General features: G+C 37.5%; 1 protein-coding gene across 2 annotated transcripts in view; it reads left to right on the plus strand.

Moving 5' to 3' along the window:
- The window catches only part of CNOT2 (CCR4-NOT transcription complex subunit 2), an 81,368-nt gene that overhangs the window by 40,381 nt on the left and 25,877 nt on the right, over positions 1-15,110 (plus strand). For both annotated transcript variants that reach the window (XM_017733230.1, XM_017733231.1), the window contains one exon: positions 7,025-7,147. In XM_017733230.1, the coding sequence (XP_017588719.1) occupies positions 7,037-7,147 (111 nt within the window). In that variant the 5' untranslated portion in view covers positions 7,025-7,036. The remainder of the gene's footprint in view (positions 1-7,024; positions 7,148-15,110) is intronic.

Genomic DNA, 15,110 nt, shown 5'->3' on the forward strand with positions numbered 1-15,110 from the left:
CATTCCTGCATGTAGGTTGCAGTACATCTTGTTTGTCATAGTTACTTTTTGAAAGGAAAGACTATGCAGTGTTTCAAGGAGATCAGCTGCATCTTCAACTACTCGGAGACTTGATTTTTTTTTTGTAATTGCTGTTATTTTCTACAATGCTGTGTGAATTTGGAAAATAATCAATTTATGTATCATAAAACACAAGTACTGGAGTTTATTCTAAAGGCTATCCAACTTAAAAATTTTTTGACAGATTTGTCTCTCATGGTTTGGTGGTGTTTTAGTCTTCCATGTTTCTGAGATTGAAACTTAAAGACTTATGTAACTTAAAAGAATATGAAGCCAGTTGTTAAAGATCACAGAATCATTAGGGTTGGAAGGAACTTCTGGAAATCATCTAGTCCAACCCCCTGCCAAGGCAGGGTCACCTAGAGCAGGTCACACAGAAACAAAAGATGAACAAAATACCTATTATACTATTGTATTCTTACAATGGGTGCAAAACTGTGCCAGTATTAAGCTAATCAAGGACAAAAACCTTTTAACAAAAAGAGAAATATAGTGAAAGATTCCATTTGCTGTGATGATGTTCTTTTGGTACTACAAAGTTGTTGTTTGAGGGACTATTGTAGCATAATCATACAGTGCTAGTGGAGGTTATCATTCACCTTGGAGAAGTGGACAGACTGTGATTGTGAAGTGAAATGGGAGAACAAAGGATCTCAACTTCTAGTTTTGTTTTGTCTTTCGTGTAGAAAATTAAATGTATCTATTCGTACCAGTGTACTTTTTTTTTTTTTAATAGCTTTAATTTATCAGTGAGGGTTTGGGATTTGAAATATTTTTTGCATTTAGCAACTTGGTAATATATGTATTCTATTGTATATCAGTTTCACTTTGGGCTAAATAGGAATTATCTTTGATGCTGAGAAATAGGACCATAAACAGTAGTACTTTTTACTATTAATTGAATTTATGCTAGCTAACCAACTGATGGAATTCCAAATTCTGTATTTTGACTTAAATTGCAGGCTGATTTGGTGGTTCACATGATTTTTGACAGGCATTTTGAGAGACACTTATTTCTCACTGAAAGGCTCTTTAAGGGTCACTTTTGCTGATACTTCAGATGTGCAAGTATATTATCTTACGTGAAAACAGTGATTTGTGACAGAAAAGAAATAGAGTAAATTATTGCCTTTGCTTATTAAGACCTAGGCAGCAAGATCAGAAGCAATAGTATATAAATGGGTAGAAGCTCTGTAACATCAGACTGAGATTACAACTTTTAATTGCTTCCATGTAATGAAAGCATGCATGTTGACAAACACCCTAGTCACTGGAGAGGCCGGAAAGGGAAGATATTGCTGGAATTCCTGAAATGGTTTGGTTTTTTTTTTTAACTTGTATTACTATATATAGTTTTCAGCTCTCATGAAGATGAGTTCAGTTGTAGTTCAACGTTGCTTTTTCTTTTTTTTTTCTCTATGGAAATTTGAAAGTGTTCATTCTGTGAGATTTATCATCTTAGTTTAGATTTGGCTGTGTTAGTGGTGTGAGTGAGCTCTCTTTGGGCACTGCCTATAGTAATATGGCAAAACAAAAAATATAATCAGTTTTCATTTTTTAATAGTATAATTTGCTTCAGGCTGTTAAACTAACATATTAATATACAATCATAGTACCACTTTATAAGTAAATTTTGAAGATTTTCTTGCAGCTTAAGACAAAATTTTTAATAGTTTTTCCATACAAATTCAGTTTCACAAAGATATTTTCAGTTATTGGTGACAGACTTTTTTGTGCTGAAATACAGTATACTGCAGTGTTCCTCACAAATAAAAATATTTCTCTTTAAATCTTTTTAAAATAAGTGTTGTTTATTGTTTTGTGTTATGTTGTCAGCTGAAGGATAAAGGTCAATGACCACAGCAAACTGGTTATTAGATCCTTAAAGTTCGTAACATTTGTACAGCTCTTCTAGTTCTCCTGTAGTGGTTGTTAGGAAATGTTCGACAGAAGAATTTAAAGGTCTTATCAGGTTTCTGACTGCATTTTGCTTAATTAATGTTAGCTTGAAATTGTGAGTTTTAAACATAGAATCATAGAGTGGTCTGGACTGGAAGGGACCTTAAAGATTATCTAGTTCCAAACCCCTGCCATGGCAGAGATACCTTCCACTAGACCAGGTTGCTCACAGCCCCATCCAACCTGAAAAAACTGGGGATGGGGCATCCACAACTTCTCTGGGCAGCCTATGCCAGTGCCTCATCACCCTCACAATAAGGAATTTCTTCCTAACATTAATTTAAACCTACTCGCTGTCAGTGTAAAGCTGTTCCCTCTTGTCCTGTCACTATATGATCCATATTTTGTCTATATATGATCCATATTTTGTCTAGGTTCCCTTCAGGTACTGGAAGGCCACAATTAAATCACCCCCAAACCTTTTCCAGGCTGAATAATCCCATTTCTCTCAGCCTTTCCTCATAGGAGAGGTGTTCCATCCCTGTAATCATCTTGGTGGCCTCCTGTGGATTCATTCCATTAAGGCAATGTCCTTCCCATGCTGGGGACCCCAGAGCTGGGTGCAGCTCTCCAGGTGGGGTCTCACCAGAGCAGAGGGGCAGAATCCCCTCCCTCCTGGCCACGCTGCTTTGGATGCCCAAGATCCAGTTGGCTCTCTGGTCTATGAGTGCACATTGCTGGCAGGTGTCCAGCCTCTCATTCATCAACACACCCAAGTCCTTCTCAGCAGGGCTGCTCTCGAGCTGTTCACCTCCCAGCTTGTGTTGATACCAAGGCTTGCCCTGACCCAGGTGCAGCTCATGCTTTGAAAGAAGCACACTTGATCAGAAGTGGATGTGGTTTGTGGCCACGTGGCTGGTTAGTTCTCTTAACATCTAGTTCCTTCCCTTTCTTTCCTGTGTCACCATGAATATTTTCTAATAATATTTTGCATGGGTCTACCAGTGGGAGTTGCAAGTACTTACGCAATATTATGCTAAAGGATGAACTGACCTAAATGCACCGTTTTTACATTTTTAATGAATGGTTACACTGCCAGTGTGTCTTGTGCAACAGAGAGCTGAGTTCCCACAGTAGAATAGGAAGAGTAGTTAGAGGATTAGGAGAGAGATCTGTGTGACATTAGTCTGAGAGGCAAGAATTCTTCGCTTAATAAAATTGCCACGCAGTTACTATACCATTTCTGTCAGATTGTGTTGGCCTCTGTGTGTGTGTGCGTGTATATGTATGAATGAGGAACTTATATAAGAGCTGATTTCTACCTTTCTTCACCTCACCAGTATAGACCCTGTACCTGAAGGTCCAAAACGTCAGGTCACTGTTACTTTCCAAAGGGTTTAAAATTTATTTGTAAGTGCTTCATGAACTTTGCTGTATTTACTTTCATAGCTGATTGGGCAGTGATCTATCAGTCTGTGAAAAGGGAACTGTGTGAGGTTTCCTGGTGCATTCTTGTCCTAGGAAATAAGCAGCTAAGTTCCATCTGCAGATCTGCCTGCATTTGGTGCTGACCCAGTTATTCTCACACCTTCTTACAGAGAGTACCACAGCAGTGTTTTTCCAATATCTGTGCATATGCTTGTAGCATGAATGACTAATGAGTATGTTCATGAATACCGGAACAAGTTGACATGGATTGGAAGGTGCCTGCTGCTAACCTGGCATCAATATGACACTGTCATTGCATAAACCTGCTGTAATATAAAAGTCTGCATGGGGATAAGTGCTCTGATTCAGAAGTCTGCCAGCCATTTACTGTCACCAGTGACTATTGGGAAGTAGATAAATTGTCTGCTGGTTTCAGCTTCAGAATGAGCACAAAGTAAGCAACCTGGCTACAGCAGCTGCAGCTGAAGTCTCTAATCCCAGTTCCTCCTCTTCCTGTTACTGGTTTTTAGCAGCTCACCTCATGTTATTCTGCTGTTAGTTTTGTGACAGGGCTGGATAGCAGTGTGAATTGTGCCACCGCATTTCTCTGTTGTGATCTGTGCTGTGGTTCACCCTAAGAACAGGTGACAACTCTTTCTAGTGGAGTGGAATCCTGTTAGGGGTGTAGGCAGTTGCCAGAATGCCTTCCAGTGCCTGTACCACTTCCCTCAGTGGGAGTTTGGATAGCTTGAACATTGCATGCGACTGCTTCACTTGGCAGAGTTGAACAACACAAAATCACTTACAATAATGCTGCTGTGAGGAAGTGTCAGTCTTGGCAAAAAGTTTTTGGCAGTCTTCAGGGTAGTTGGGTGCAGTGATGCAGCTGGGTAGTAGACAAGAGCACTGCAGGCTCCTCAGCCTTCCTCTCTTCCCCTACAGCTGCAGCCTGCTCTGTTCTCTGGAGTTCATCAGCACAGTTCTGTTAGGTGTCTTGTAGAAATATGGATTTCCAATAAAAATATCAATATTTATCTAATTATTAAGTTTTCTTCATTTCTTTCTTAATAACCATGCTCTTGTCAGACTCCATATTAATACCATTGTACTTCACCTGTCTTCAGGGTATAGCCTTGATTAGTTTTTTAGGCCACTGTCATATATGATTATCAGTATAGAAAATAATCTTTTGGAAAGTTTGAATTTAGTAGAGAATTTAAAATACCTGTCAGCTTTTCAGTAGAAAGACTTTATATTTGGACATATGAACTTTCTTGCAGCAGCTATCGACATATATTTTGAGAGCTCTGACCTGCTGACTCAGAAGTCTTTACAGTACATATGTAGCCAGCCACGTGTAGACCTTTGCAGAAATAAGATCAAAATCTGCAGGGTCAAAGACAGAATAGTTTTTTCCCCTTATATAGCTCCTGTATTGTAGCTCAGGGTTAGGTATTACATTAGTACAGTACCGTGTGTGTCAGTGTCACTGACTTGCTTTCTATCACGAATCAGTTGTTACTCTGATGACGTATCACAAGAAAAGGTTATGTGGCAAAAGAATAATCCTTTTCTTATCCCAGGTATTGTTAAAGGAGCACCAAAGAATTCTTTGGGACTTGTGAGAAGCTGCTTTTCTGCTTCTCAGGAGCAGTAGTTGGATGAGACTCCACCTTCTCTTCATTGCTGAAGATAGCTTTGCCAAGGCATTTCACTATCCTTTTTACTGCAGTTAAAGGCAACTGCTCATCTCTCTGCGCTTTACTCAGGCAGAGCAAAGGACAAGATAATCCCTTAGCCTGTTAAATGCTCCATCCCATCTGGTAGGTGATAATTGCATTGTAAGGGGATTGACACAGTGGGATATGCTTACAGTGTAATGAAAGCTTCACTGTAAGTGTGAAAGTCAGCTGATCACATTCTAGCACTGTGGGACCTTATATTTGCACATCTTTTGTAAAAAACATAAAATACAAGTTCCATCTGGGGAGGGTATACAGTACCTTTACATGCCATCCTTCACCTATTTGTAACAGATTTTACATTTGTTCTGGAATATCAGTAGACTGAATATCTGAAATCCTCTTGTAGGAGTAGTGCAATAGACTTGTGTTTAGCCAAATGTTTTGAGACTATTCAGTGAGTATAGCTGTATTAAATGCATCCCAGGTGTTGACTGCTTTTACTAAAAAGTACTATGACTTTGAAATCATGGGGTTTAGTTCTTACCAGTATAGGAACAACCGTGTTATTTAAACACTGCCTAGAAATCGTCATCAGTAAAGGTGAAATTTGAATAAGCCACATGGTGAGGAATATCACAGTACTTTTGTGTCAGCAGGGATTTCTGTCAAGAGGATTTCTGGCTGAAAGTAACTCTTCTTGCAGCCAACCAAAAGAAATATCTTGAAATTTCAGTTTCAAGCATGAGCCTAAGGTAGTGCAAACTGACTTAAAAAAAAAATGTTTAAAATCATGTTTTTTTAAATTTATCTAATGCTGTAGTGAAGATAGTAAATCTTAAGGTTCAGAACATTTCATAAGTTAACTGTACCTTAGCTTCCTAACTTTGAAGATGATAAGGATCCTTGTGAAGATAAATTACGTAGGGCAATAGCTCAGGGTTGATTGTCATCCTGTTGGTTGCACTCTCTCCAGTCTCCCCATATGGTACAAGAAACTGGGCAGGTTGCTCTGTGCTGACCTGCATGTGCTGCTTCACTGGTTTGAATGTTAACCTGTTTGGTTAAAACAGTGCTTGGTTAGTGCACACTGTGCTGGGCTGTAGCTTCATAGTCAGATGATTAAATGAGAGTCAGGTATATAAGTATGCACTGTGTGCAGTAGATGCTTTAGTGACATTGTATGACCTTGCTGCAGGATTAAATTTGCTAATGAATTAAGGTTCTGTGACCAGCTGTGTGGCTGCTGTTTCTTTAGTTTCCATTTCCTGACTTAGCAGCTCTGTGTGCGTGTGTGCTCCTGGGAGTAAGGATAAAATAAAATCTAGTGGGCTTTTATGGGCTGTCTGCCGTAACTTTGCCAGTCTGTGATGAGGTTGTTGAGTGTGGTTAAGCTCAACCTTCCCTTACTTAATCATGGATCTGAGTGGGGTTAAGTAGAAAGCTGGTGTTCCAAGTTCAGGTGATGAGACATGGAAGATTTCACGGATTTTTTTTTCCCCTCTCTTTTATTTTTGTTATTTCTTTTAAGGTGGCTGAGCTCTAAAGAATATTCCTTAATTATTTCCTTTTAGGTTGAAAATGTGTACCTGAGGAGAGGAAAACTAGGGAAGTTTGCTCTTTTGTTTTCTGACACATTGTAGTTTTAAATAAGCTTGGGTGTAAGGTCATGGAACTCAAAAAACAATAAACGTAACATCACTCTTCCAGAAAATGAAACGTGTCCCCTCTCCCCACCCCAGTTGTTTCTGGAATATGAGTTTATGTCAGATGAAAATCCCTCTTGAAAGAACCATTACATTGGCAATATATGGGAAAGTATTTTTAAGCGGAATTTCCAGATATTTAGGGACAGGGGTTTTTAACAATCCTTACATATATATATTTAAAATATATACCAAGGATGTAGCAAACCAAATCATGTATGGTATATAATAAGTTTTCTTCTTATTTAGGTGACAAACAGCATGTTTGGTGCTTCAAGGAAGAAGTTTGTAGAGGGAGTTGATGGTGACTACCATGATGAGAACATGTACTACAGCCAATCATCGATGTTCCCACATCGGTCAGAAAAAGATGTAAGTTGAATAAACTTATTTTTTCTTCTTTCAGTACTGGGGTGGTATCAAGTACGTGAAATGTACGTGAGGAGAGGCTTCATTTAGCTTTAAGCTGTACATGGCTGTTTCCAGTGGCAAGTGCTTTAATTTTAGTGAATTTATTCATGTGAACTTCAGCCGTATGCTTGCCAGTGGCTGGTTTTTTTTTCATCTTGAAGAATTGTATTTGTAATTTAAATTGAGTTATTGATTATATCTTGTGCTTACATGCTGTGTCTACAAAGTTTTTTTTGTTGTGGTTTTGCGTTTTACATCTTCAGCCATTTTTAGTTTCTGAAAACGCCTTATGCAATTTGTTTGCTAGTCTAAGTTAGGTATTTCTCCTATTTGTAGAGCCACAAAGTTACGAAACTAGTAATTCCTAAACATTTTTTCCTCTTTGTAATGACAAATTGTGTGTTTGAACTGCATTGGCATTACTGAAGCTCTGCTGCTTCTTACCAAAGCTAAATAAATTAGGCAGTAAAGTATTTCACTTTTATATGGAGTGGCGTGTAGAACTACATGGAGGACTTGAAAGTGTGGCTTGAAGTTCATGTCACTTGCAGCTCAGTAATACCATCTCATGGCAGGCTTGCATTTAATATGTGTAGGCAACATATTCTTTTTAATTTAAAAAAAAAAATATATCTGTTCCAATTTTTGCAAAGGTGCAAATTCTTCAGGTATGCCTCCAAGACTGTCTAGAAATAAAGTTAATAGCAGTTGTGAACACAGTCTTGATAGACCTTGACCTGTATCAACATAAGCACTTCCTACAGACTCTTAGCTGAATTTTAATTTAGATTTTCAAAGAGAAGAAAATAGGTTTAGAGAGTAGAAGGCCTTTTCAGACAAAATGGAACAAAAAAGCATGAATGCGGCTTTCCAATTCAGTTCCATAAATTGATAAGAAATTTCAGGTGAACTAGCAAAGGATTAAAGTGTAGTACAGTGTAAAGAAAACTAAATGGGCTGTTCTTTTCTCTTTATATTGATTACATGTGTGCATGTACCACAGATGCACATAGGCACAATGGAGTATTTATGATGTCGAATATACATCCTTTCACCATGAGGTGCAGCTAGCACTCTTAAAACCAATAGACAGTATTTCTCCAAAGTGATTTTTGTACATTAAATCCCCACTTTTAGACTTCATGCACTGAAGGAAAAATCACTATGGTGTAGTAAGAAAGGTAAAGTGAGATAAATGTTATGCTGCACAGTGTACACAGTGAAAGCTGATGGCTTGGCACATTGTTGACACAGTGAATGTTTTAGTTGCCTACTTTTTCTGTAGGCACAGTTGCAGAAGTGGATCTTAGAATGGAACTTCAAGACAAGGAAGGTGGGTGTTCCAGACACCAGGAATGACAAATGAGAAATCATGAAAGCTTGTGGGAGAAGTGGCCAAAATGGGGCATAGAAGCCTACTGTAGTTGGCAGAAGAGTGATGTCATTCCAACAAGAAATAGAAGAGTGGATTTGCAAAAGCTTTTAAAAATTTTATTTCCAAATCATTTTTAAGGTTCCCTGAGCTCCTGTAGCTTCACTATTGACCATTACAACTTTCTGAGTTTATGCTTATGAAATTTTAAACTGTTACATGCTATTCTTATTATTATCTTAATAAGTTTTTATCAAAATAAATTTTCAGTGATAATACTGACTGTACACCTTTGATCACTCGTGTAGCTAAACGTATATAGTGTATTACATGTTCCATTTGCTGTTTCATTTGGCTCACCATAGATAAGAAGGTAGACATTCTCTTAGTTTCCAACTTCTTTTGTGGCTTTGAAAACCTTTTCCTGTTGAAAATAACCATGTTTTCAAATAGTCTTTAATCTAGAATTCTGCTAAAAATGTTGTATATGAAAATAAATATATTGACTCTGTTGTTTCGATAACAGTATTGACAGGCTAAAGTAAAATTGCTCAGTTTTCTCCTAGTAAGCTAATAAAGACTAATCTTTGAAAGCTAGATCGAATTTTATGAACACCTGGGGGAAAAATTCCAGCACTCTAGATCTTGAAGCACTTTGAATCCTTCTGTCTTCACATCTACTGTGTGAATAAAATAAAAGTAGAAGAAATATTGGGGAAAGAAGTAAATCACTCTTATATTATCTAAACAAGGTGCAGTTTTACTGCAATTTAAATTACTCCTCTTTTTTCATTTTCAGCTTCATTTATGTCTTTACTGAAAGCAGATAAAATTAATGTTGCAGGGTTTTGCAACTGACCTGTAAAAAAATTACTTAAATGTTAATTTTTTTCTCTCCAGTGTATGATATGTACATGTGAATGCAGAGTCCTTCATTTATGCTTCATTTATCTTCTAGAGTTCTTCAAACTGAAATAAAATGGTTTTGGTGGAGGCCTCTGTGAATGGCCTCCTTAAATTTTGTTCTTCAGGAAAGATTAAAGCTTGTTTAGTATTTACCCTTATACTGGATATAACTAGATGTTTCTGGTTTTCACTTTGTTGAAGTTGTACTTAGTCTGATCTTGAATGTTACTACTTTCCAAGGAACTGTTGCTGCTCGTGTGTGTATGTATACTCCAAATGGAGGAACATAGGGAATGGTGAAATCCTCCTGAGATTTGGAGTAAGGACATATTTGTATAAACTTCAGAACTTACTTTTACAAAACTTATTTTTACAGTAAAGTCAAGCCAAGTCCTGTCTTAAACTTCAAAGGCTTTTGACGTGGGGAGAGAACTAGCAGCAAATAATTTTGGACATGTTACTTTTGTTTCAGCCTCAAGTGTAGCTAAGAGCTAGAAGTTTTCTTTTAAATTACCTGTTTTTTCGTTAGAGAAAGGAGTTCTAGATAAACAGGACTAATATGGTAATAGAAATGGAAAAGTTGCATGTTACTCACATGCACAAGTGCTTCCAAGATCATACGGATGCTGATTGGATAAGTTATTTTAGGCCCGCAATTATGGTTCCTTAAATGAGATTACATTTTGCTCAAGCCATTTTATGCTTCTTTTTTACTAAGTAAGTTGCTTTGCCTTGAGTCATTACACGCTTGCTGAGCTAAGTAGGGAAGTGGAACAGAGTATATACATGAATGCTCTGTTTGTGAATTTTTCTGCACTTGGTCAGTGCATGATAACCAGGTCATAGTAATCCTTTAACAAAGAAATTAGGTGTTTTATAGTACTTTCAGAACACAGAACAGGTTAAGAAAATAGTTTACCTTTTGGCTGGAAACAAGTGGGGTCCTTGTAACATAAATTGACAAGATGATGCACTGTGTGCCCACAAAATAATTGCAGGGCTTACTTGTGGCTAATTTCACCAACTTAATTAAGCTGTCTGTGCACTCAGCAAAATAATTTTCAGGACATGAATACATGTATTTTTATTTGGATAGAGTGACAGTGGTAGAAATTAGTAACTCAAGGCCCTTCCTGTACTTTTGAAACTACAGTTTTTAAATGAACAAAACAAAAATGCAGATGAGCTTTGAGAAAAGATTGGAGCTATTCAGTCTGAACTTCTCTGATTTCTGATGTATGAGAATGTAAGAAGGGCTCCACAAGGTTTGACCAATCTAGCCCAATCTACTGAAAATGTGTACATGAGAGTGTAAGACCAGAGCATCTTCTGTTGCTCTGAACTGTCGTCATAAATCTGACAGTAGACAGACATGCATTTTAATGAAGGTCTGCCCAATCAGGAAAGTTAGGAGATTTTTTCAGTTAATGTTTTTTTCAAATCTTGGCCCAATGCTTTGCTGTTCATTTTCTTTCCCAGTTGCTCAACAGTTAGTAAAATGCTTGCTGTAAGGTAGTAGTAATACTTCTGATTTTTACCTTTAATTGTGGCAGGTGAGATCTAGCTTGAAGATTAGATTTGTCTCATTGCAATTGTTTATCTAGCTCCCTGGCACTAGGAAGTTCTCAGATTTGGATACTGAGTACAGAAAAATGGGTTGTTGATTCTGGGAGCCTGCTTTCCCGAAGTTTCTTCCATCCTGAGCTGAAGCATGTCTGTGGTGGATGAAATTCAGGAGTTCCTCTGTCATGAGACAGTTGCACGAAGGCAGATGTCAGTGGTGCTGGTACAATGAAAGGTGGTCAAAGGCCTTTTACTGTGATTCTATTAAACTGATTTATAGAACCTTTACTTTTACTGTGTTTTGAAATGCTTGGCCTTATAAGGAGTTGGTACTTCTACAAGAGAGAAAAACCTGAAGGCTTAGCTTGCCATTGTGATTGAGATCCAGAATCTTGCTAAGTTTTGGAAACTAAATGTTTAAGAGTTTAGTCAGTCTTCTGGAGACAACTTTGGCTTTAAGGTTGCTGAATCTCATTGTTTCAGATGAATTGCTGACTTTCTAATGCTATTATTTTAGGATTCTGAGGAAGTCTGATATCTTGTTTCCTAAGGTATCTTTCTTGCCTTAGTCATAATTTTACTTCAGATGCTTCATATGGAGTTGTATGTATTTAAGAATTCCCATGAAACCGCCTTGTGTCAGGAGCAGTTGTAGCATTCGCACCAGTGCTGGTTGGCTGAATGGAGATACTGTACATTAACCTAACTTGTAATTGTCTGAATAGTTTTGATCCATTTGTGGAGGGAGAAAAACCCCTGAAGTTTATTTTGAGAAATAAATAGATTAATGTCTTTAATTGTAAATGGCAAATTAATATTTTCACATGCATTACTTTGCACGTAAACATTCTTGTAGATTTGACTGAGTAGTGAGTTGGTTTGCCCTGCTTTCTTTGTGAAACACATGGTTTAGGCTTCACTCTTTGAAGTGTGAGTTACAAAGCAACAGTTACTTTTCACCTTCCAGAAGAGTGATTAAACATTCCTTGCATGTATTTCTGAGTACACAAAAGGGTTTTTTTTTTTTTAAGAAACTCAACCAACAAAAGAAAAAAAAAACCCAAAAAACCACAAAGCAAAAACCCTGATGGAAACAAACAAACTTTAGGAGTATGAAAATTGCAATGCCATTGATGAAAATAGTTGGAAGGACTTGCAGGAAATGAGATTGGTAAAAATTCAAGGAACTTTGTGTTTCATTGCAGTTCCCTTTCAGAGCCTATCGTCTTTCTGCCTATAGTGTGGATTTTCGTAAGAAAGTTATACAGTATGCTGAAAGAACAAAAAAGTTTCAAATATAAAATGTGCCCTTTACTGTGTCACCTGTAAGTTTACCTAAATGGATTTATCGAATGAAACAATACATCATAAAGTCATTTTTCTTAGGGTCAAAAGTGGTTTTTTATACCATTTCACACAGTATGCAGGTATGTATCTGACAAATAAATATTTGAATGTAAGTTAGTTCACATCCCTTTACAATTTGGAATTATGTCACAAGGACATTAATTTTACTATTGATGACTGTAGTATAACTTTCACTATGACTGAGTTTGTATTTAGGCTTTTAATAGAATAATTAAATTACTATGGTAGGTGTTCTATACTTTTCTGTGCTCCATCTTCATCTAGAAGCTTTATTTTGCTGCATCTCCACTTCACAATGTATAGTAATTTTTATATGTCAGCTTTAGCTTTTGAAGTGGTGCCTTGACCTAGCTTAATTCCATGCATAAAATCATGTGCATTTTCTAGAATGGGAAGGTTATGGTTTCTTACCCAATAACTCAGTTCATTGAACATGCTGGTTTGTAATATTGATGGTTTATGAGCTCAGTGGTGGGCATTTTGTTTGGGTTTTTTTGTATGCAGCTAGTTATTTAGTTGGTATAAAATACTTGCTTTGTTGTCCTAGTTCTTAATTGCTTTGGCAGTTTTTATAGCATTTGTCAATGAGCTTTCAGTAGTCATTTGGCTCATTGATAAACTGTACTATCAAACAATGTCTCTACACAGGGAGAACTTGTTTTTAGAGCTTTACTTCGGTAGCCATCTTAACCTCACATAAATAATGTCACTGTCATTCAAAAGCAGCATCTTGTCTCTAAGATCTTGAGATATTGCTGGCATCAACAGTGTGGTCCTACCTCCTTGTACTTCCCAAGTGCTGCTAGAGGCAGATCACAACCAACCAGAAGTGATGAAATATGAAAGATAGAATAAAATTTCATTTATTTTCCAGTATTGTACTTGGATTTATATTTCACAAATCATTTACATCAGTAGTAATTTTCACTGGCAGATAATAACCTGTATTTATATATGTATACAAGGTTTTCATTGATTTATGATACTGAGATTTGGAAATACTTTAATGTAAAATGGGAATTTTGTGAGTGCTGTATTAAAAGATGGTTTAAAGAGGAAGACTAATAACACTACTAAAAACTGTCAGTCTAGAAAAATACGTATTTTTATCTGTTATTTGTTGACTAGTTTTACTACTGTTTTTTACGTCAGTATAACGCTTTCTTCTTTTGAGGCTGTGGGTCAGACGTTGTTATTAAGTAGTGCAGCACAGATGGTAGATACCAGAAATAAAGTAGTGTAAATACAAAATTATGCTGATGTTTGCATCTGTGAGAAACCCATCATTTATCAGGCCTGATATTACTCACAAACTTGCTTATTCTAACATATTTTGCTTTTAGGGGTTGACTTTGTAGTGCTAGATCAATGTATTTTAGCTACAGCTTGCCTCATGTTTAAGAAAGTAGCTTTGGGCTATAACTACATAATGTAGCGGCCTTCACAGAATTGCTTTACTGAGTTTTCTTGGTGCCACCCTGCCAGTGTGTGCTACCACGGCAGTGATGGTGACAGGCAGCTGTCCCCACACTGAGTTGGGGCTTTGCTTGGAAGAGGCAGGATGCTGCAGTGCACGGGGAGGCAGGAGCCTGTTCAGCCAGCTCTGCCACTGGACCTCCCTCCTACCACCTCCCTCTGCTTTCAGGAGGGCTGCAGCCTATGTTCTCCACTCTGCTGAGAGGGTTGCAAAGTGCAGCAGTTTTTTCGCAGTTCTGGCAAATGTAAGCATTTCCTGGTGCTGGTTTTTCGAGATCTGTTGACACTCTCAAATGAACTTATTGCAGTAAACTGATCAAGAGTAATGAAAGCAGTTAAAGTAAAATCTTGTTCAGCACTAGGGATAGGAAATTGTCTGATAGCCCCTTACAGCTTATTGATTCTTGGTGTGGACCAGTCCAGAAAAATTGGGCCATCTACTTGGATCATCAGTTGGTTTGAGTTTAGATGCATAATCTTCCATGATCAAAATTGCCCTGTCACTGTTTGAGGCTCGTGAGTAAAATGATATCCATGTCTTAAGTTGACCGTCATCAACTTAGTCTTTCAGCCTGCCAGTACTGAGTGTTGGTCTTTCCAGTATGCTGGCAGAGTGCACCCTTCATGTTACACAACGCCGTTTTTGCTCACTTGTCACCTTGTCCCATGGGAGAGGCAAGTCTTAGGCCTCCTCTGTCTCCTAATAACAACATAGGGAAAGCTAATTTAAAAAAAATCTGCCTAGTTTGGTGATACAAGGTTGGAAAAGAAGAAATCCCATGCTGGGTTTTGTGGTTGTTAACCACTAGCAAATTGATTTAGGTTGTTGCAACTATAATTCTGAGCATTTTTTCCCTAAGATTCTGACATAATTGTGTAAAACTTAGTAGGTCTTAACAACTGGAAGATGCTTTAGTCACCTTAAGTCTTAGCCTGCTTTGGTTTTTATTAAGGTTATGACCTTTGGCTGTTATAGACTAAAAAAAATTCAAGTGACTTCCAGTCACAGTTGCAAGCATGCTCATGGAGAGCTGTTTTATTTTCTGTGTCATGTAGCAAGTAGCCCAGTCAGATGAAATAATGATTGCAAAATGCCAGAAGGAATGTTTTTAGTAATACTAATGCCATTCATCTTGAATCTTCATTATCTTTGGTAGACCAAGTTTGAGTAGACTATCATAGTGGTGCGGAGGGTTTGAATGCAAATCAAGAAATTTTGGTAGAATAGGTTAAGGTTTT

Source organism: Corvus brachyrhynchos, unplaced genomic scaffold, assembly GCF_000691975.1.
Source record: "Corvus brachyrhynchos isolate BGI_N302 unplaced genomic scaffold, ASM69197v1 scaffold32, whole genome shotgun sequence".
NCBI lineage: Eukaryota > Metazoa > Chordata > Aves > Passeriformes > Corvidae > Corvus > Corvus brachyrhynchos.